Consider the following 20655-nt stretch of genomic DNA (forward strand, 5'->3'; position numbering starts at 1 on the left):
GCATTATATAGGACTGATGATACCTATAAAAATTTGGAAAATTTACCCCTACCTGCCGCAATTGGTTTCTGTAAAGATGCTAAAGCAATTCGAGCAGTTTTACCCAGCCAAATAAATTTAGCAAGAATACTATTTAATCTTTAAAATTTTCTATACCGTCCGATTCTTAGGCAGTTTGCATAATATGCACATAGCTAAAACAAAGGGTATGTGTGGTTTATTATCCCACTGTCCAGATAAGCAATTCACTTTTTCTTCCATCAACACACAGGACCATTTTCCAATTTTAAAAAAAGGAAGAATTACTACATAATAGGGAGGTATGCGCTTGGGCATTCTGGTCCCCATCCCCACCCAATTCTTTTCCATCCCTGTCATTGGTATTGTCCCCGTACCATCCCCACACCCAATCTAAATTTAACCAGTCTTGTAAATGCAAAGAAAACATAACTTTAACAAATTATAGGATGCATTTCAACACAAAACAGCATTACTTTGTAAATATGCAAGAAAAATATGTCAACATGGATTGCAAAAACAATCATTCCAAACCATAAAAAAAACCCTAAAAAGCCATCTACAGATCCTGAGCTCAGTTCCATTCTATGTTCCTCAATTGTCGATCCTGCAACTGGGGAAAAAATCATCTGTGTCTCAGTCTTCATAAGAGATAACCAGATTTCTTGCAAGAATAAAATACTAAGAAATTTCATTTTACTTATCTAAAGATGCATCAACAAACCAGGGCTTCCCAAACCATGGTGTCGTTGCCTAGGTGGATTCTTATTCTGCACCACCAAGGGGTGGCCGCTGTCATGGGAAAGCATAATATAACCACACCATGGGCAATAGGGGTAACACGTGCAAAGCAGTTACCCCTAGTTTTCACTCTGTTAATGCTCCCTCTCCCCCACCCACCTGAGATTCTGGTAGCACATCAATAGCAAAACAAAATGCCTTCACTGCCAGATATTTCTGAATTAACACTAAGGGGCAGATTCACTAAACTCCCCTACCGATCCAATCCGGATCCTATCTGTTGGTAATTCACGACACATCCTCAAGCAAATGGGAACAATCAGAATCATGCCCCCAACCAACTGCACGGATCGCTGAATAGCGATCCCGACGCTTGTGCAGACCATCTGTAGATGGTCTGCGCATGCTTACAGAGCAGCGACCTTTTTTTTTTTTTTTCCTTACTTATTCTTCACGAGCCAGTGGTTTTAATATGCTTTAAACCCTTGGGTTAAAACCACAGGCTCACATTGCGGGGAAGGCAAGGTGCGTCTGGGCAGAAGCAGGGCAGCGAGTCGGGGCAGAGAGCAGGAAAGTCGGGGCAGAAAGTAGGAGAGTGGGGCGGCGAGCAGGAGAGTCAGGGTAGAGAGCAGGAGATGCAGTCGGAAAGGACGTGAGCGACTGGTCCCCAGCAGTCGCTTGTTTCTTGATCGGCCAGCCCAGTCAGTGTTCCAGTTTTTTTGTTAGTGAATCACTGCCATTTCTCCTGATTTGCATGCGCGGATAAGAGGATGATTGGCCACGAGGTTAGTGAATCAGGTCGCAAAATGGTCGGGACACGATCGGTGTCCTTAGTGAATCTAGCCCTAAATCCTACAAATAAACTTTTCAGAGCTTACAGCTTAGCAGCTTCAATTCTGCACACATAAAATATCAATATGTGGGAAGCCACTGCTTATCTCTGGGATTGGTAGCTTGGAATCTTGCTACTCTTTGGGATTTTATTAGGTATTTGTGACCTGGATTGTTCACTGCTGGAAACAGGATACTGGGCTAGATGGACCACTGATCTGACCAAGTATAGCTATTCTTATGTTATGACAGCAGTGAATATACACTGGAAAAGCCAGACAAGTCAGGCTGCTATGGATCCTCACACAAACTACACGCCAACTAAATCTCTCACAGAATACAAACCAACCCTCACCAATTATAGAATAAAGGCCCAAAAATTAGAACAGGAACCACTGAGAATCACATTCTCTATAAGCCGTACAGCATAGGAGAAGTAAAATAAAAAGGCATTATCTACTATAGGGAGCAAAATGCAAGATCACTGTTCACCCCTAAATAAAACCTCTATTTGTTTATGCATGAAATGCTATAAAACAACCTTTGGGTAAGTGTTTAAATATACAGTATTCTGCAAAGGTGAGCCATGAAAGTTAAGCAGGTATCTACCAAATAGCAGTTAGATCAGCATATATATAACAAAAATAAAGCACCTCTTGCCCAGCCATGTTCACATTCTGAATCTGAGTAAATCGGGGAAGGATGGGTGAACACAACAATGCTGATCAACATTAACCACCACCACCTCCCCCGTTAGCATCAACACCAATAAAATATGAATGCACTTAAAATTTCTCTCTGAACAATAATTCTTAATATCTATTCTACATTGCTTTTCCAAAAACTTATAACTTTCTCTCTCTACTTTTTCATTTATGACTTGAATGGGCTATCAACTCCCAACACAAAATTGCTATTACAGCTTCACACTATAAGACCAGGGCTTGTATATGGGGCTCATTACAAACTGTATAGAATTCCAGTTATTCAGGAGAAGCTTCCCAAACTTCAGATCAGAGTAAAGATGCGGGGGGAATCTCCACTTTCAGGAATTAGATTGGGTCCCAATTCTAGTAAAGCTTATCCACACCACTGTGTGATCCAAGATCCATCCAGGATCCATTTCCGCCCTGGGCCAGTCTCTACTAATCTAAACTAGAAAACAATTCCCAAAACAGCAACATGTAATCTTGCCTCGACGTTGTCAGTTGTGCCGTTCAGACGTACATAGTCTCAGTCTTGGAAAATTCTACATTACCATCTACTAATTCTAGAATTTCACCTAATAATAATAATAATAACTTTATTCTTATATACCGCCAACAATCTTGCGACTAATATGGGAACACCTTTTGTACTGTATAATTAATGCTGTCCTTGGGATGAACAAGGGATTTATCCAACTGCGGACCATAAACCCCAGTGAGAGCTCTCAAGTGGAAAAGTCCCACATTTTTGTAGCTTGCCCAAAAGATTTTATAACATAAGGTACTTTCATATTGATTGGTTGCGTAGACATTACTTAAGAAAAACTGCTACCAGTCCATCATCAGCCAAGCTTTTATGACCCACCTTTTGGTGTCTAAGACTTAGGTACCTCTGCATCCACTCCCTTACAGATAAGAATCGCTACCACTCTCCTTGAGCCCTGGGCCAGGGATTCCAGTAAAAAGCCCACCTACCGTATTTTCACCTAACTATGCTCTAACAAAGAGAGGTGACTTTCCTGTAGCAGCACTATTTATTAAAGCCTGTCAAATTCTCTGCCATTATAGGGAAGGAAACACCAGCCACATTCCAAGTTATTTTCAAATTTACCATTTAAAAAAAAACAAATAAAAAAGAAGTGCATTCTGAGTTTATAAGCAATTTGGTGCAAACTGACAGGGGCCCCAGCATCCCCCCTCTTCCTGCAAAACCCAAATTCCCAGAGACCCTTCCACAACCAAATCTTGCCACTTGTGAGACGATCAGTACTGTCCTTGCCCTTTTTGAATCCTTACAATTTACACCCCTCCCAATCCCCTTTGTCCTCCCCAAAATTATTATGTCTCTTACCACACCTACAAAGCATGGAATGTTGCTACTATTTGGGTTTTTGTCAGGTACGTGTGACCTGGATTGGCCACTGTGGAAATAGGATACTGGGCTAGATGGACCATTGGTTTGACCCAGTATCACTATTCTTATGTTCTTATCCCCCCAATCTTCTCCTTTATCCTGATATTAACATAGGATCCCTCTCTTCAGTGTATTACTGGCACAGTAAGCATCCAAGTCCCCTGCCACCCTTTACAACTGTCCTCTCACTGTCTCACAGGAGCCAATATGGTTTTGCAAGTTCATCATGCTTGCAATCAATCCATTCTGCAAAGCTCAGGCCTATATAAACTGGTCCTTTTAGACTTTTAGTTCCAGTTCACTTGTGTCATCCAAACAGAGGAACCAGAAACTAAAATGCAAATTAAAAGAAAAAATCCCAATCTGGGTTTCACTAAGATGCATAGAAGCCTCCTCCAAACTGAAGTTGTTTTTTTGGTTTGGGGTGTTTTGTTGTTGGGGTTTTTTTTTTGGGGGGGAGGGGCAGGGAGGTTTAACATGACAAACTCCCAGATGCAACCAACTGCCCAGAATATGCATCTCCTTAGTGGTCAAGTTGTTGCCTCACTGCTTTATGATACATATACTGTATGCTGTAGTATTTTTAATTGAAAGTGATGGATTTTTACCACTCCAATGTGGTCTATCTTGAGGCAAACAGGATACAGCAAGGTAAAGCAAATTTGTTTCTCCACTAAACACAAGCATAAAGGGCTGAACGCTTTCTTCTTGGCTGACACTTAGTAGGAAAATATTATTTTAAGATTATTTCATAGCAAACAAAAACCCCAATGGAGAAATAATTCACAAAATACCAACTTCTCTCAAATTATACAGTATAGCAAAATTAACCCCCAATTGGAACGTATTCTATATTTTTTTGTTGTTTGAGCTGAGGAGGGTTTGGACTAAATATTGGTCCCTATTTGAACTACAATGACCCCACCCTTATCAACAATGACGACCAAGCGGGAATCCAACTGGAGAGTTTTTAAAGCAGAAAACTCAGTGCTGGTCAAATTAACATAACTTCTGCCACTGTTGACAGAGAAAATAGGTTCAGTTTTGAGTACCACCATATACCGGAAGAAAATTGACAGGAATACTTATTTATATTTGAAGAGTCATCTCCCTATTCAGCTCACGCAAGCATTGCCCATTAGTCAATTTCTGTGCATGCGCAGGATTTGCTCCACCAATGAGGAATTCAAGAAGCAATCCTCAGCGCTTTAGATTAAGAAATTATCCCAAATAGACCATCAAACAAGCCTATCTGCGAGCATGGTAAGCCAATCCATAATTATTATTACAATCTCGAGAAAAACAGTCCTTGGAGAAACAAATTTGCATACTCGCATATTCAGACAAGGCTACCACAGTAGCCCAGATTATTCGAAGACATTGGCATGTTTTGGTCATGCATGAAATTTTTGCTAATGGTCCTTGTATGTCTTTTTCCAGACCCAAAAACTTGGCAAATTTTTTTATTTGTGCCAGAAGGGACTTTAGTTATAGCAACAGTATCCAACAAGAGAGACATGACCCATGTGGCTCTTGTACCATATGTGTGAATATCATTAGAGGTTCCACGTGGACCAATCCTAGTATTAACAAACTTATCACTTACATCACATTACAACATGCAAATCATCTTGCCCTTGTAGTTTGATTTACGTAGGCTGCAGGAACACTGTAGTAGGTTGCATACTGCAACCTTTACTGCTCCTATGGAATCACATTGTTATGAATACAGTTATAGTTTTGAAGAGCTTAAATGGCTGGTCATTGAACAAGTTCCAGAAACTTACAGTGGAAATAAGTTGTTTCATATACAGCTTCGTGAACAGTTTTGGCTTTGGATTTTTCAAATTAGATTCAGTGAAATCCAGGGTGTTGGATGATCTTATCAAATGGAACACTATTATTATATAAGTTTAATCCAATCTGAGGGGCTATTTAACACCGAAAGAGTGTAGCAATTAATTTCCTCTTATGGCCACTCCTCCGTAAATCCCATTGGTTGCGACATCACAGTTCAGTTTTCTAAATAAAAATTATTATTATAATTAAGGCAGAGTTTGAAGTCCGTTTCTGCTTGGGGCATCTATTACTAACAGTAGTTTGTGGCTTTTTTTTTTTTTTGCCTTTTTGCTCAGCAGCGGCCTTTTTTTCCAAATGGGGATTGCTTGAGCTATTGCAACACGGTTCCTGAAGAAACTACAGTACTTGATTGACCAGCTAAGAAGCAGTTGGCAAGATAAGTACTGGTGATTAGTTATTTGACTCCCACTGCTGTTTCCCTTTGGTATAGCGCCTTCCTTTTGGGACATGTAATCTTTCTTTTAAAAAAAAAAAAACCAAGCGTTTATCAAATTGAGTTTCACATTGTGTTTATTTGACTTATTTTAATTGCACACACAGTGTGCCCCATCATCATACAAACAGTTTCTTGGGTTCATATTTGTTCAAGCGAAAGTGCCAATTAGTCTTTGACTTGTGGCTCTTCTAGCTTACTTATTCACACTGAGGACATCGCTAAAAAATAGAAACCTTGTTATATTTATATATCATATTGCACTCAAATTGAGGGTTAATTTTACTATACTGTATAATTTGAGTCGAAGTCAAGATTATTTCAGCAATTATAGTCCAACAGCTTTCCATTATGCAAAGCTTATAAAATCTCCCTCTTATGGGCATAATTCAACAGGTTTAGTATGACCAGTCTAAGCGTTCTCTCCATATGGACTGGTACCACTGTACTCTGCAACAGAAGAGAAGACATAAGCCATCACTCCAAAAAGCCTCATAGCTCCAATTCCTCTGTTAGCTGGTAGTCCCATTAATCAAAAGTTATTCTACTGGAAGCAGTTCTCTAGTTCATCTTGTTTCTCTTCCAGCTGCATCACCTTAGTCAGAGGTTTGCAGAATGCAGATGTTGGAGCAGGAGTAATGTGTCCATCATACTACTCGCCTCTGCACCAACACTGCATTCAAACCCATCACACCCAGTTTATCCAAAATCAGCTATAACTGCTTTCTGATAGGGGGTTCCACAGCCACTCCTACAGCCCACTCCACTAGAAATGGAGGGCAGTGTGGTCCATCATCTTGGGTTCCCCCATACAGATGTCTTTCTTTCTACTTTCTAGGCAGGCCAACAGGCTGGCATTAATTTTCACCACAAATTAGTCTGATGGGTCCAACCCCATCTTCTTAAGGAGATTTTGAGAGGAAACTCCATCCTGCCAGCTTTCACCTTGTGAAGTCTTCCTATGTAGGCCATGATTTAATAATTTCATGCTCCTGAGTGGCCATTGAGATGCAAGTGAGCACACACATAAAGAGACCACATCCAACGTCGCTGTCATTTTGCATATTCAAGCTCATGGTACCAAGCAGAAAGCTCAAAAACAACACTCCAAGTTTAAAAAAAAAAAACCACTTACTACTATTAATTATTTCTATAGCGCTAGAAATACGCAGCGCTGTACAGAGTCACAAAGAAGAAGAAAACTGCTCGAAAGAGCTTATAATCTAAACAGCCAAGACAGACAAACAGGATGTCATGGATACAGTTAAGGAGAACAGTTAATCAGCTGGCTGGGTTGAAGGGCAGAGGAGTAGGGTTAAGAATTGAAGGCTATATCAAAAAGGTGGGTTTTTAGTCTGCTTTTAAATAAGGGAAGGGGCTTGACGGACAAACTCGGGTAATTTATTCCAGGCTTAGTGAGAAGCTAGATGAAAGGAATGAAGTCTAGAATTGGCAGTGGAGAAGGGTAAAGCTAAGAGCGGCTTATCTGAGGAACAGAATTCTCTGGGAGGTGTATAGGAGAGAAGACAGGAAAGATATTGAGGGGCAGCAGAATGAGGTACGTCAGGAGGAGAGCATCCTGAGGTTGTGGGTTCAAACCCCATGCTGTTCCCTGTGACCCTGGGCAAGTCACTTAATCCTCCACTGCCTCAGGTACATTAGAAGACTATGAGCCCACCAGGACAGATAGGAAAAATGCCTGAAGTACCTGTATATAAAGCACCAAATGTGGTTGTGTAACTACAAAAAAAAGGCTATATACAAGTCCCAATCACTTATGCCTTCTGGTTAAGATTCTATTACATTAGAAGACTATGAGCCCACCAGGACAGATAGGAAAAATGCCTGAAATATCTGTATATAAAACACCAAATGTGGTTGTGTAACTACAAAAAAAAGGCTATATACAAGTCCCAATCACTTATGCCTTCTGGTTAAGATTCTATGTTAATTCTTGATGATCAGAAATATACCATCAGCAATGAACAACAGGAGGCACTGTGCCAGCAAAAAGGGTTTCATGTAACATTTTACAGTAGAATGTAAAAATGACCAATGTTTACAAGGTGGACTTATAAATGCCAGGCAGTTCACATTTTGCCTTTGACTTAGTTAAAATTTGTTTGCAGGCAGTGAGTATCTCTCCTTACAGTCTTCAAAAAAAGATACCGGGGACAGGGAACAGCCCACTAGACCAGTGGTCTCAAACTCAAACCCTTTGCAGGGCCATATTTTGGATTTGTAGGTACTTGGAGGGCCTCAGAAAAACTAGTTAATGTCTTTTGGCTAAGCCTTAATAATAATATTGTAATTTATAGCTAAAGAGACATATGATCAAGAAACTGTTTTATTTTACTTTTATGATTATGATAAACATACTGAGAGCCCCTGGACCGCAAGTTTGAGACCACTGCACTAGAGCACCAAGTTTGGCATGATGGGGGGGGGGAAGAGTTTGCTGGCAGGAGGAACAAATCACCCCCCCTCAACAGACAACCCTCCTGCTGATATATATATATATTTTTTTTTTTTTTTTTTTTTTTTAAATAAGTACCCCGATGGTACTTTTTTTTTTTTTTTAAAGGTGCAGCTCATGTGTGTGTTGTGCATACACAACAGCTGTGCCCATTAAAAAATAAAAAAAGCAGTCCCTGCTCTTCCTGCTTGTTTTGTTTTTGGTTTTCTTGCAGGCAGGCAAGTAGGAAGGAGCTGTGCTAGCGACTGCTCTTCTGAGCAAGCACCAGGCTCAATTCCCCCCTCCCCCCACCCCTTTTAACAGCAATTTTCCACACACACAGCATGGATATAATTTGTATGCTATTGTGCTGACAATCACTCGTAAAACAAAAATTATTCCCACCACAGTGTTTTTTTTACCATAGTGTCAGAACTTAGGATAATCTGTCTCCAAGTATTACTCTGCATGTTTTCAATTCAGTTAGAAGCCTGGATGTAATATTAGATTCTTCTTTATCCTTTATGTCACAAATTTTTTTTAATTAGGTTTAATATTTTTACAAGTCATAATACATTTTAGAAAAAGGTATATAACCTTACCACATCATCTGTCAGTGTTCTAAAGTTTAAGTGCTGTGGAATAAGAAAAGAAAAATACCTATCATGCAAAAATTTGCAAATACAAAATTTAACTTTTATACTGTTTAAATCTGTTTTAGAAAATGAATATGCAGAAATAAAATCAAAGCTGCTTAACTGTAACGTATTCCTCAAAGACAAGATTATAATAGTATTCATATGTGGGTGATGTCATTTGAAAGAAAAATAAAAAATACTCTTAGGACTTACTAGAGCAGCATACCTAATGTGACCATATGTCCCGTTTTGAACGGGACCGTGCCGTTTTTAGATCCCCTGTCCCGCTGTCCCCACGCACAGCTTCGGAACGCCGAAATGTCCCACTTTCAGAGACAACATCCCAAAGTTATGCGTAGGGATAACGGGACAGGCAATCACTTCTCCTCCCTCCCTGCCATGTCAAAGATAGCCTGCCTGTATGCCTCCCTCCCTCCAGCGCCGAAGCCTGACCTACCGCTGGGACTTCACTGCGTAGAAATTGGGTGGGGTTTAATCAGACGTCATTGGCGGACTCCGAATGCGCCTACCGCAAAGCATTGTTGTCGTAAAAAATGCAATATAAGAACTGTAGTTTTTACCAACCTGTCTTTTTTTCTTAAATGCTGTTGCAAGCTGTATAAGCTGTGACCGTAGCTTTTTGAAAAATTTGTTGGACAGGTTTAAGGAGAAATAGCATCGGAGGTTTGTGAGCAAGCTGTGGAATTCTTCGAGTTTATTGCGCGCTTCCAAACAGCTTAACAATTCAGAAAAAGAATTGTTAAGTTGCTAGAAGGCAGAACAATTAACAACAGTTGAATGCGCTGGGATCACGTGCTGTTATATACAGCCTACGAATCCCAGGAGGCTGTGCAGCTCTTTCTGCCGTGAAGCACGAAGCAACCAAAGGCGACCCCATGATGTCAGATGCACGGGACAATCTATCTTGAAGGAAGGAGGGAGAGATAGCTGGCCCTTAAAAGTTATTTTTGATTTTTAAAAAAATTTGGCATCGATATATGAAATGTACAATGCTCAGGGAGAGCACAGGATTAATCCGCGATTTGCTCGCCATGCACATTACAAATCCGAGATTCATTCCCACGCTCGCTATGCGCATTCCCCAAAAAAAAAAAAACCACACAAAAAAAGATTTCTAACACTTACGTACATGAAAGTTTACATATATTTAAAGTTTAGATATATTTTGGATTTTTTGCAGGGTAGATATATATATTTTTTATGGGGTTCTTAACATGCACACGGGAGTTCCTAGGCAGGAATAGTCGGCGAGGATGTAAAGCGACTGGTCCTCAGCAGTCAAAACTTTTTGGATCGGAAAGGCCAGTCAGTTTAGACAAAATGGTTTCATGAATCAATGCCTTAAGAAATTTACATGCCTTTTTACTCATTTGCATGCGCAGATTGGATCAGGGTGCGGATAGGGTCTGGAGGAAGGTTAGTGAATCGAACAGTACATGATCGGTTTGCTTAGTGAATCTAGCCCATTGTATTTGCTTACTTAGCGGTTGTATACTGAACAAAGGATTTCAATGTGTCACCCTTTTTCTGGGCTGTAACTATTAACATGAAGTCTTATCACATAGATCAATAACTTGGGTACCTCTTCCCTACACACATCACTTTGCATTTGCTCACACTGAATATCATCTGTCAGTCTCTTCAAGGTCCTCTTGCAATTTTTCACAATTCTCTTTGTGATTTAACAACTTTGAATAACTTATCAGCAAATTTGATCACCTCACTTATAAATTCCCATTTCAAGATCATTTATAAAAATATGTTAAAAAGCAGCAGTGGGGAATACCATTATTTATCCTGCTCCATTTAACCTTACTTTTTTTCTCTCAGTTTGAACCAGTTCCTAATCATAGAAACATGATGGCAGATAAAGGCCAAATGGTCCATCCAGACTGTCCATCCACAGCATTCACCACCCCTTCCTCTCCATTATCCCATATGCCTCTCCCACGCTTTCAATTCAGATAGTCTTTGTCTCTACCACCTCTATTAGGAGACACTTCCACACATCTACCACCCTTTCTGTAAAAAGGTATTTCCTTAGAACAGCGGTTCTCAACACACAGTATGTGGCACTATCATCTCCTGCCCTCTTGCCACTGCCAGTACCATCGCTGCCACATCCTCACGCTCTTCTGCAAATGCAGCCATCGATTTGGCTCCTGTACTCCTCCCAGGCTAGCAGCCCCAGCAGTGTCTCCTTCTTCCTGCTCTCCAACCACACAAACCCCTTTCACAAAGCTGCGTATAGGCTCCCAGTACGCCGCCGAAGTTGACCCAGAAGTCTTTAATCCAACGTCAGAGCTGACATCAGAGGGAAGGCTTCTGGGTCAGCCACCCAGCTGCTGCTCATGGCCCTGTGAAGAAGCAAGTGTGGCTGAAGGCATGAAGAAGGCCCACCTGAACAGCCTTGAAAACAGCAAGCAAGCGCTTTAGGATAAATAAGGGAGAGAGGGGACATAAACGTGCATGACAGAGATTTGCATACAATGGAGGTGACCATTCTTCAAGATTCAGTAGGTCCTTCCTCAGTTATTCACACTATCAGGGGTTGTCTACTCTATTGCAGATTTTTGACGACTTATTAATGCCTCAGGAGTCTTTCATAAGAATCTTTGCCAAATGCCTTCTGAAAATCTAGATACACTATCAACCAGGTCACCTTTAGCCACATGTTTAGTCACCCCTTCAAGAAACCCAGCAGACTGGTGAGGCAAGATTTCTCTTGGGTAAATCCATGATGGCTTTGTCCCATTAATCCATACCTATGTACTAGTATATGCTCAGTAATTTTGTTCTTTTTAATTGTCTTTACATTTTGCCTGGCACAGTCAGGCTCACAGATCTATAAAATTTCCCAATCATCTCTGAAATCCTTTCTAAAAACTGGCATGACATTCACCAACCTCCAATCTTTCAGTATCATGCCTGATTTGGCGTTTGATTAGAGTTTCCATTAGCTTGCTCACTATTGATGTGAGACTCACCGGTCTGTAGGATGCAGGACGGAGGCTGCTAACTACAGACCGGTGAGTCTCACATCAATAGTGAGCAAGCTAATGGAAACTAATCAAACGCCAATTGGATACGATCATGAACGAGGAGAATCTACGAGATACGCGTCAACATGGATTTACTAAGGGGAGGTCCTGCCAATCTAACCTAATCAGCTTCTTTGACTGGGTGACAGGGAAGCTGGATGTTGGGGAGTCCCTAGACATCGTATACTTGAACTTCAGCAAAGCATTCGATAGCGTACCACACCGCAGGTTGTTGAACAAGATGAGCTCTATAGGATTAGGAGACACGTTGGCAGCATGGGTTAGGGACTGGCTTGGAGGTAGGCTTCAGAAGGTGGTGGTAAACGGCACCCCCTCCAAAATGACGGAGGTGATCAGTGGAGTGCCACAGGGCCCCATCTTCATAAGGGACTTGGCTGAGAGACTTCAAGGTAAAATAGCGCTATTCGCCGATGATGCCAAACTATGCAATGTAGTAGGTAGAAACACGTCAGACCAAAGCACAGGGCCGGACGGTAACTCAATGCCCGACAGTATGGTGCACGACCTACTCCTACTGGAGCACTGGTCCAGGACCTGGCAACTCAGTTTCAATACCGAAAAATGTAAAGTCATGCACCTTGGCAGCCAAAATCCATGCAAGACTTACACCTTTAATGGTAAAATCCTACAAAGGACTGTAGCAGAACGTGACTTAGGGGTGATCATCAGTGAGGACATGAAGACTGCCAACCAAGTGAAGAAAGCTTCATCTAAGGCTAGACAAATCATAGGTTGTATACGTAGGGATTTCGTCAGCCGGAAGCCCGAAGTCATTATGCCATTGTATAGATCCATGGTGAGACCCCCATCTGGAGTACTGTGTACAATTTTGGAGGCCGCATTACCACAAAGATGTGCTGAGACTTGAGTTGGTCCAGCGAATGGCCACCCGGATGGTCTCGGGACTCAAGGATCTCTCGTATGAGGAAAGGCTGAAAAAATTGCAGCTATACTCACTCGAGGAACGCAGAGAGAGGGGAGACATGATCGAGACGTTCAAATATCTCACGGGCCTTATCGAGGTGGAAGAGGACATCTTCTTTTTCAAAGGCCCCACGGCAACAAGAGGGCATCCGTGGAAAATCAGGGGCGGGAAACTACACGGTGACACCAGGAAATACTTCTTCACCGAGAGGGTGGTTGATCGCTGGAATGATCTTCCACTGCAGGTGGTCGAGGCCAGCAGCATGCCTGTTTTAAGTCAAAATGGGATCATCACGTGGGATCTCTTCACAGAGAAAGGTAGGGGAGGGTTATTGTGGTGGGCAGACTTGGTGGGCCGTGGCCCTTATCTGCCATCTATTTCTATGTTTCTATGATTTTAAAGATAAATTACATTACTAATAAAAATCTCATTTGCTGGTTCTATCAGTACACTTCTCCCTTCAAATTTGCCGGTTTAGAACTCATGACTTCGGTTATTCACATGTTTCTAAACCCTGATCCATCCCCACCTCCCAGACCTCTCCATACTATACCTGGTGGCCTAGCGGTGACGTGGAAACAGGAGTGATCTTCCTACGCTCCTGCCCCATGCAATAAAAATGGATGTTGCAAGTTCCTGTGATCTTACAAGACTACAGCAGGAATTTAAAGCATCCTTTTTTTTTTTACAGCTCTGCACGGGGCAGGAGTGTGGGAAGATCGCTCCTGCCCTGCTTCACTGCTAGACCACAAGGTAAGATGTGGAGAGATCCGGGAGGCAGGTGGGTCAGTTGGCCCTAAAATTTACGATTTTTCCATATTGGCAGGCTAACTCCCACAAATATGGAGGGAGAAGTGTACTATAGGATGCACACTTCCGGATCACCCTGATCTTGTGGCTCCAAGCACTGCCATATAATATTTTAACTCCTGAGGAAGGCCAGATTGGCCGAAACATGTACATGTCGAGTCATTAAGTTATTGGATGAATAAAAAGACATTTTCATAACAGCTTGTGTTCACCAGTCTCATTAGGACAATTCCACTCCTTATTTTATGTATTTGTGGTTTTGTTTCCCCTGTTTTATTTCCATATATACTAGCTGGTCCAGGTGATTTGCTGCTCTTTAGCCTGTCAAATTGCCTCATTACATCTTCCAGGTTTTCAGATATTTATGACTCGTCCCTTAATGCAACATGGGAGATTCTTTTTTCCAACTCTACATTCCATTCCTTACACTTTCTTTGCACATCCACCTCAAATACCCTCTCCTTTCCCAAAGCACTCTCCTAAACACCCTCCTTGGACAAACCCATCCACCTAAATACCTGTACACACTAGCACCCTTTTTTGTCCCTAACACATACCTAGCCCATCTAAAAAAACTCCACTATACTGCTGCCCCAGAAACCCCAAGTATAAATAAGAACAGCCATATTAGGTCAAACCAATGGCCCATCTAGCATCCTAGCTCCCCCCATTTCACAAACTAACCCACATACATTATCCTAAATACCCTCTACACATACTTCTGCTCCAGATTCCCATATCCAAGTTCCATACATACTCACACCCTTTCCCTCTCTAAAGCATTGAAAACAGAACAGTCTTCACTTTATAACAAACAATATAAGGGCCCCATCTTAATTTTATCCCTAGATGCCCATTTAATTATAGCTATATCACCAGCAGTAAAAACTCATATCCAAGTAACTAGAAAACTCAGCACATGCAAAGAATCAACATTGACAGGACTTCACAAACAAAACTTTAAAAACTAAACAAAAGAAACACCGGCTTCAGTATGGTACAAAGTTAAATCATTCCCGCATATTTCTTTTGTGAGAGTACAAGTTGCCAGTCCAAACCTAAAAACTGGGTTTCTGACAGTTTGTTCCACCCGTGCTAAGGGAAGAGGCGATGCCAGCGCCTTGAAAAGCGGCATGACGGGGAACCGAGAAGACTTTGCCTCAATCCGGTAAAGAGAGGAGGATCGGGATACTCACAAACTTAGAGACCTTCTTCTCAGTTTCCTCACTCCCAGGGCCGCCGAAGAATGCGCCTGCCGACGGTCCACCGACTTGGAAGGCGCGCTTGCGGTTTAACTTATTTTCTCTGCCAGGAGCCGGGGACAAATCTCGGGAAGGACGACGCGACTCCATCTTCCCCTTTTGAAGTTGCCTTGCTGGGAGCGCCCACTTAATCCGGCACCGAACGCGCGAGTCACTAACCAACACCCAAACGCCTGTACTCTTCAAGGCCCCTGATAGCTTCAAAAACCAACAATATCCAAATGTTCCCGCCACACGGGCCACGCCCAACGTCCGAACCAATGGGGAGAAACCAGCCTTCTCCAGAAACCATACGTGGAACGCAGATTCCAATAAAACCCCTCAACTCTGCGTTCCAAGACTCTCTCTCAAAATTTTCCAGCCCGACGCTCTGACTCATTGGATCAGCTGCAGCACAACGGACCAATCACAAACGACCTCAGAGCTCTAAGGTCGTTTGTGATTGGCCCGTTGTGCTGTGGAGCCTCAATCAGCTGGTAGGAAATGATCTGTGCTGTGAATCAGAGAACTGGCGGCTGAGTTGCTGCTTCTGGGGTGCTGGGGTGCTTCACTTTTCGTTTTCTTTGCCTTTTCGTGCAGCCGCCCGAGCGAGAAGCGGGACGGCTCTCTGGCTCCATGCCCCCATCTGAGCTGACCAAAGTTGAGCTGGGTAAGTGTGGGCACTGGCTCTGGAGAAGTAAAGGACTTCGGGGGGGTGGGGGGATAAGATGTGCTTGTACGGGCGAGGGGAGCTGCCAGAACCCTGCTCTTTCCCCCTCCCCGCTGCCCTGGTGCAACATTTGGACAAACAGGTTAGTATTAGATGGTAAGTTTTTTTGTTACTACTGTACTGATGTCCTGTTTCCCTTTAGAAATAATAGTTTAGGGCTAGTTAGTAACTTTGGGCTTTCTTTCGCAGTGACTTATACTGTATTCGTCTCATCTCTGAAGAAAGTTATTGAAACGGGTCTCACATCGAAGGAGGTGCCGTTGCAAAGATAAGTTAACTAATACAGTCGTTATGATCATGTTAGAAAAAAATAAATATATAAACTTTAGTTATGTGGACACTGCGGGTATTTATGAAGATGAAAAATTTATAAAAAATGGCAGTTAATATCTGGCCATGAACTATGGATCATCAGTGAATATTTGCAAGTGAAATGTAAACGGTTAATGGTCATTTTGTGACCAGGAGAACTACTATTGAGCACATCTGTTGTGTCGATGTTTTCAGCTCGGAGAATTAGAAACTGCTAGCTGGGACTTTTGACAAAGCATTACATTTTCAAGCCTTTATTTTTGCACTTGGCACTTTTCCTGTTGAGAAAAATTCTGTCGGGGGTTTCTACGGAGTGACTTGTTGATGTACGTATGTATTTAAGGTGATATGAGAAAGATATATGCATTAAATAATACATTGATATTTATGAATATTTATAAAATGTAGTTTCATTTATATTGAATGGTCTTTAACAATAATTTTTGAAACGATTTTTGACTATTGAATTTCCTATTAGATTATAATTTGATAAAGTCAATTAAAGATACCATCATGTTTCTCAAAATTCCTAGGTGATACAATCAGTGGGAAATTATATTTGTGTTTATTTTGAAGGGGTCTATCATAATCACCAGTTTGTTTTAAGAAAGCAAAACCTTTGGAAAAATGTGTTCTCCAATATAATAAGTATGATTTTTATTGACCATAAAAGTTAATTACATGTCTTGGTAATAAAATTGTTACTCCTGCCCTTGAAGATAAACAGCAACATCATCCATTTACTATGCCTTAGAAATCCTGCCATAAGGAAATTCTGAAGTTTGAACAACCTACTTTACTATATACATTTTCCTTCCTGTTAATTTCTTTTTCTCTGTTTGGTACTTCCTCCCCTTATTTAGTGGACTTTTAATTTAGGGCTTAGAAAGATTTTTGCTTTGTTCTCATTTTAAAACTTGCCTTTTTTCTGTTAATTTAATCTCCCTAATATTTCTTGTTTGAGTGTTATTCTACTTGTCAATGATTATAAAATTGCATATAAAAAGAAAAGAAAACAGACACATAATAGGAATGGAAGTGAATAATAGCCCTTGCTGTGGATTAGGCCCTATCCCTCTTTGGTGTGTTCCCTTCCTTGTTCCTAATACTGCTGATGTCCCATTGTAGCTCCCTACCTGCCTGTACCATGTTTCTCATTGTCCCTATGTACAATGCCTTTGTGTTCATGCAGCACCTGTCAGTGTGTGACTGTCCAGGTGCTGATTGGTTGTTTAGAGTGTACTACAATTTAATGAGTGTGTGTTGTGTACTGAGCTTGTGCTGGCTGAGAGTGTGTGTTGTGTACTGAGCTTGTGCTGGCTGAGAGTATGCTACGTATTGTACTGGTGCTCGGTGAGTGTCTCATTAAGTAGTGGTTGGTCCAGCAATAGGTGGTGGAGCACATAGTGGTGTTCTTGGTTCTGGGGTGTGAGTCAGCTGTCCAATAGGCATGAGTGCGCTGAATGACTTTTGTCATACATGAATTGCTAGATGTGGCAGAAAGTTGGGAGGTGAGGCACCCTTGTGAAAGAATTTTCAGCCCATGGACCCAATTCAGGGACCTTACTGAGTACATAGCAAAGTTCTATTTTGATAGGCCTGATATGGATCAGCTCTGTCAGTAGCTAGAAATTCCCCTTCAGGCCAGGATATGCAGGATCAATCCTGTGCCAGTCCACTTCAAGGTCACAGACGTCCTTGCTTTCTTGACATAGGAATCTTTCAGTCTGTGCTGGCAGGCCAACCTACTGTATCATAATGTTTAGCCCAGTTCCTAGATGCCTTCTTCACACACAGCTTTGACTACATAGTCCTTCCCACTACAGCAGGTATCAAGGGGTCAGTGAGAGTCAGATAAAAATTAATATTTATATTCACTATGCAGCCTGGTACTATTGATTTTTCTCACAGATAATGAGAGGGTAGATGTTGTAGTTGTAGTAGTAGTAGTAGTAGTAGTAGTAATGGTAGTAGAAAACATAGGGCTCCTTTTACTAAGGTGCGATAAGCATTTTTAGCGCACACAGGATATTACCGCGCACTAAGCGGCTAGAACTAACGCCAGCTCATTGCTGGTGTTAAGTCTAGCACGCACAGCAATTCAGCACACACTATTCTGCGCGTTAAAGTAAAAGGAGCCCATAGTAGTAGTAGATCTGTTTTAATTTACACAAGAGGATTGTATTTTATAATGAGCGGCCATTACTCTTTTGCATTAAAAATTTGTGTGTTTTTTAGATTGTTTACTCTAAAGTTTAATAATATTTTGTGTATGTCATATGTATGAGACAATCAAATATCAATAAATATAGTACAATTATATTCATTGCATGTAAAGTTGTGTTTATGTGAATATTTGGGGGGAAGTAGGTCCATAGCTTTCATCAGATTCTTAAAGGGGTTTGTGACTCAAAAAAGGTTAATAACTGTACTACAATATAGGAGATTCAAGACACCATGATTCAATTTTACAGCATTGACCATTTTTCCTTGGTCCTAGGGGTAACAAACTATCCATGTGACCTTCAGAACCCCAAGAGGAATGGAGGCCAACTATAGAAACGGAAATCATTTCATCCCATGAACGTGCAGGTTGTGTGTAATGCACATTATCCAGTGTCCTGTCATGACTCCTACATCACTCAGGAATCTACCAGCACTTTGAGAGCGGTAAAATCACAGGCAGCCAGCTCCTAGATAAGAATGACAGTGAACACCCCCTTCTCCCCCCAGGTTTCCACAGATTCCACCACCTTAAAGGCCTCAGTCCCAAACCATCTTCCTTCCCCACCCAAAAGTGCTTTTAGCTGAGGATGCACACTCGTGTGTATCCTTTGCTTCCTTTCTCACAGTTAACAGAGGTGGACCAAGTGTGTTGGGGTAACAATACCCATTGTACACCCCCAAAATGAGGCTGAGGAGTACTACAGTGCAGTACATTGCAACATATGTTTCTTAATCAAATGCATCTTTGGAAATCTGAAGAACTATTCTACACTCCTGACAAGTTTGCAAGATATTCATGGCCTGTTGCATGTTGCATAACTTTGCCCAACAACGAAGGCAGCTCCTGTCGGGGCCAAAACAACAGCCACCTATAGACACAGATGAGGCTACCTGTCCCCCAGGAGAGCTAACACTGGGCCACAGTTTGGCCTCTGCACCTGTTTTAACATATTATTGCTTTCAGTCGTGGGTTTTTTTTTTAATGCTTTCACTTTGTTTGGAGTAGTTTCTACCATTTTACTAGGTGTTTGCCTAATTATTATTCAGGCTTCTGGCATATAAGTTAGGCCAGTAGTTCTTAAACCTGTCCTGGGGGAACCCTACCTAGTTGGGTTTTCAAGATATCCCTAATGAATATGCATGAGAGAAATTTGCATGTTTGCTACCTACTTTATAGGCAAATCTCACTCATGCATATTCATTTTGGATATCTTGAAAACCCGAATGGCTGGAGGTCCCCCAGAACAGGTTTCAGACCCACTGAGTTAGGCTAAGTGCACAGTGTTGGTTGATTGCCAATTGTTACAGCCCCAGGACTATGTGGGTATCTTTTTAAGCTTTTATTTGCAGGGTTTGATGTAACTTTCACTTAATACAAGCTGTTAATGTTCTCACTCATTCACTTTTTTTTTTTTTTAACATGCTATTTACACTGGGCATTTGTTTTAAACTGATTTTCACATTATGCATTCTTTTTTTTTTTCCAGCTCAATAAGTTTTGAGTTTTGAAATACAATAAAAATCAAGAAGGAAACATGGCAATGACCTAATAAAAAATATTAACATAAGTAGTGAACATACACAGAAATGTACTAAGTTATGTTATATAAGTAGTGACCAATTGTAGTTGTACCAAAGAACATATAATAAATACAGAGGCATAAAATTATCTACATATAGTGATCCTTTGATGGGCATCAGTGATCAAGAGCATGGAGTACAAACATTTTCTAAAGGTGACCAAATTTGGTAATAAGAAAATAATGCAATATGTTTTCCTGCAATGACTCTTTCATATTTGGCTATTAAACACGGTGTTCCACCATGTATTGAAGTCAGCTTTTGACAAATCTTTCCAACAATAAAATAGGTTTTTGATTGCTAAAGTGAGTAGGTTATTAAAAAGTTTGGCTTTGTATTCACTCAAAGGAGAGTTGATTCCCTGATACATCGTTATGATTGTAAGAGTAAGTTATTCATATATGTCCAATATTGTTCAAAATTTTTTCCCAATAGTCAGCAAAGTGGGGACAATTGAACAACATGTGTTCTAAGGATCCTTGATAAGTGTTACAGGACCAACAAAAGATAAAGATGGATTAATTTTGTTTGATAACTGTGCATAAGAAAATACAGTGGTACCTTGGTTTACAAGTGCACCAGTTTGCGAGTGTTTTGCAAGACGAGCAAAACATTTGCAAAATCGGCGCCTCGGAAACCAAGCATGGCTC

General features: G+C 41.2%; 1 protein-coding gene and 1 long non-coding RNA gene across 7 annotated transcripts in view; one reads left to right on the forward strand and one right to left on the reverse strand.

The window, feature by feature from the left end:
* Positions 1–15461, reverse strand: part of DIAPH3 (diaphanous related formin 3) — a 394284-nt gene extending 378823 nt beyond the window's left edge. For 4 of the 5 annotated variants that reach the window (XM_033949909.1, XM_033949907.1, XM_033949911.1 and 1 more), the window contains exons 1-2: positions 15112–15461; positions 9062–9094 (exon numbers count right to left, since the gene is read on the reverse strand). In XM_033949909.1, the coding sequence (XP_033805800.1) occupies positions 9062–9094; positions 15112–15267 (189 nt within the window). In that variant the 5' untranslated portion in view covers positions 15268–15461. The remainder of the gene's footprint in view (positions 1–9061; positions 9095–15111) is intronic. The other variant, XM_033949908.1, reaches the window with a different exon arrangement.
* A 181-nt stretch (positions 15462–15642) lies between these two features.
* On the forward strand, positions 15643–20093 carry LOC117363151. 2 transcript variants are annotated; one of them, XR_004539986.1, is made up of 3 exons: positions 15643–15826; positions 16076–16524; positions 18699–20093. It is a non-coding gene; the product is annotated as an uncharacterized LOC117363151 (long non-coding RNA). The 2 variants fall into 2 exon arrangements; XR_004539985.1 differs by having other exon boundaries at positions 16076–20093.
* Positions 20094–20655: the final 562 nt, after the last annotated feature.

The sequence above is a fragment of the Geotrypetes seraphini genome, chromosome 6 (genome assembly GCF_902459505.1).
Source record: "Geotrypetes seraphini chromosome 6, aGeoSer1.1, whole genome shotgun sequence".
Taxonomy (NCBI): Eukaryota; Metazoa; Chordata; class Amphibia; order Gymnophiona; family Dermophiidae; genus Geotrypetes; species Geotrypetes seraphini.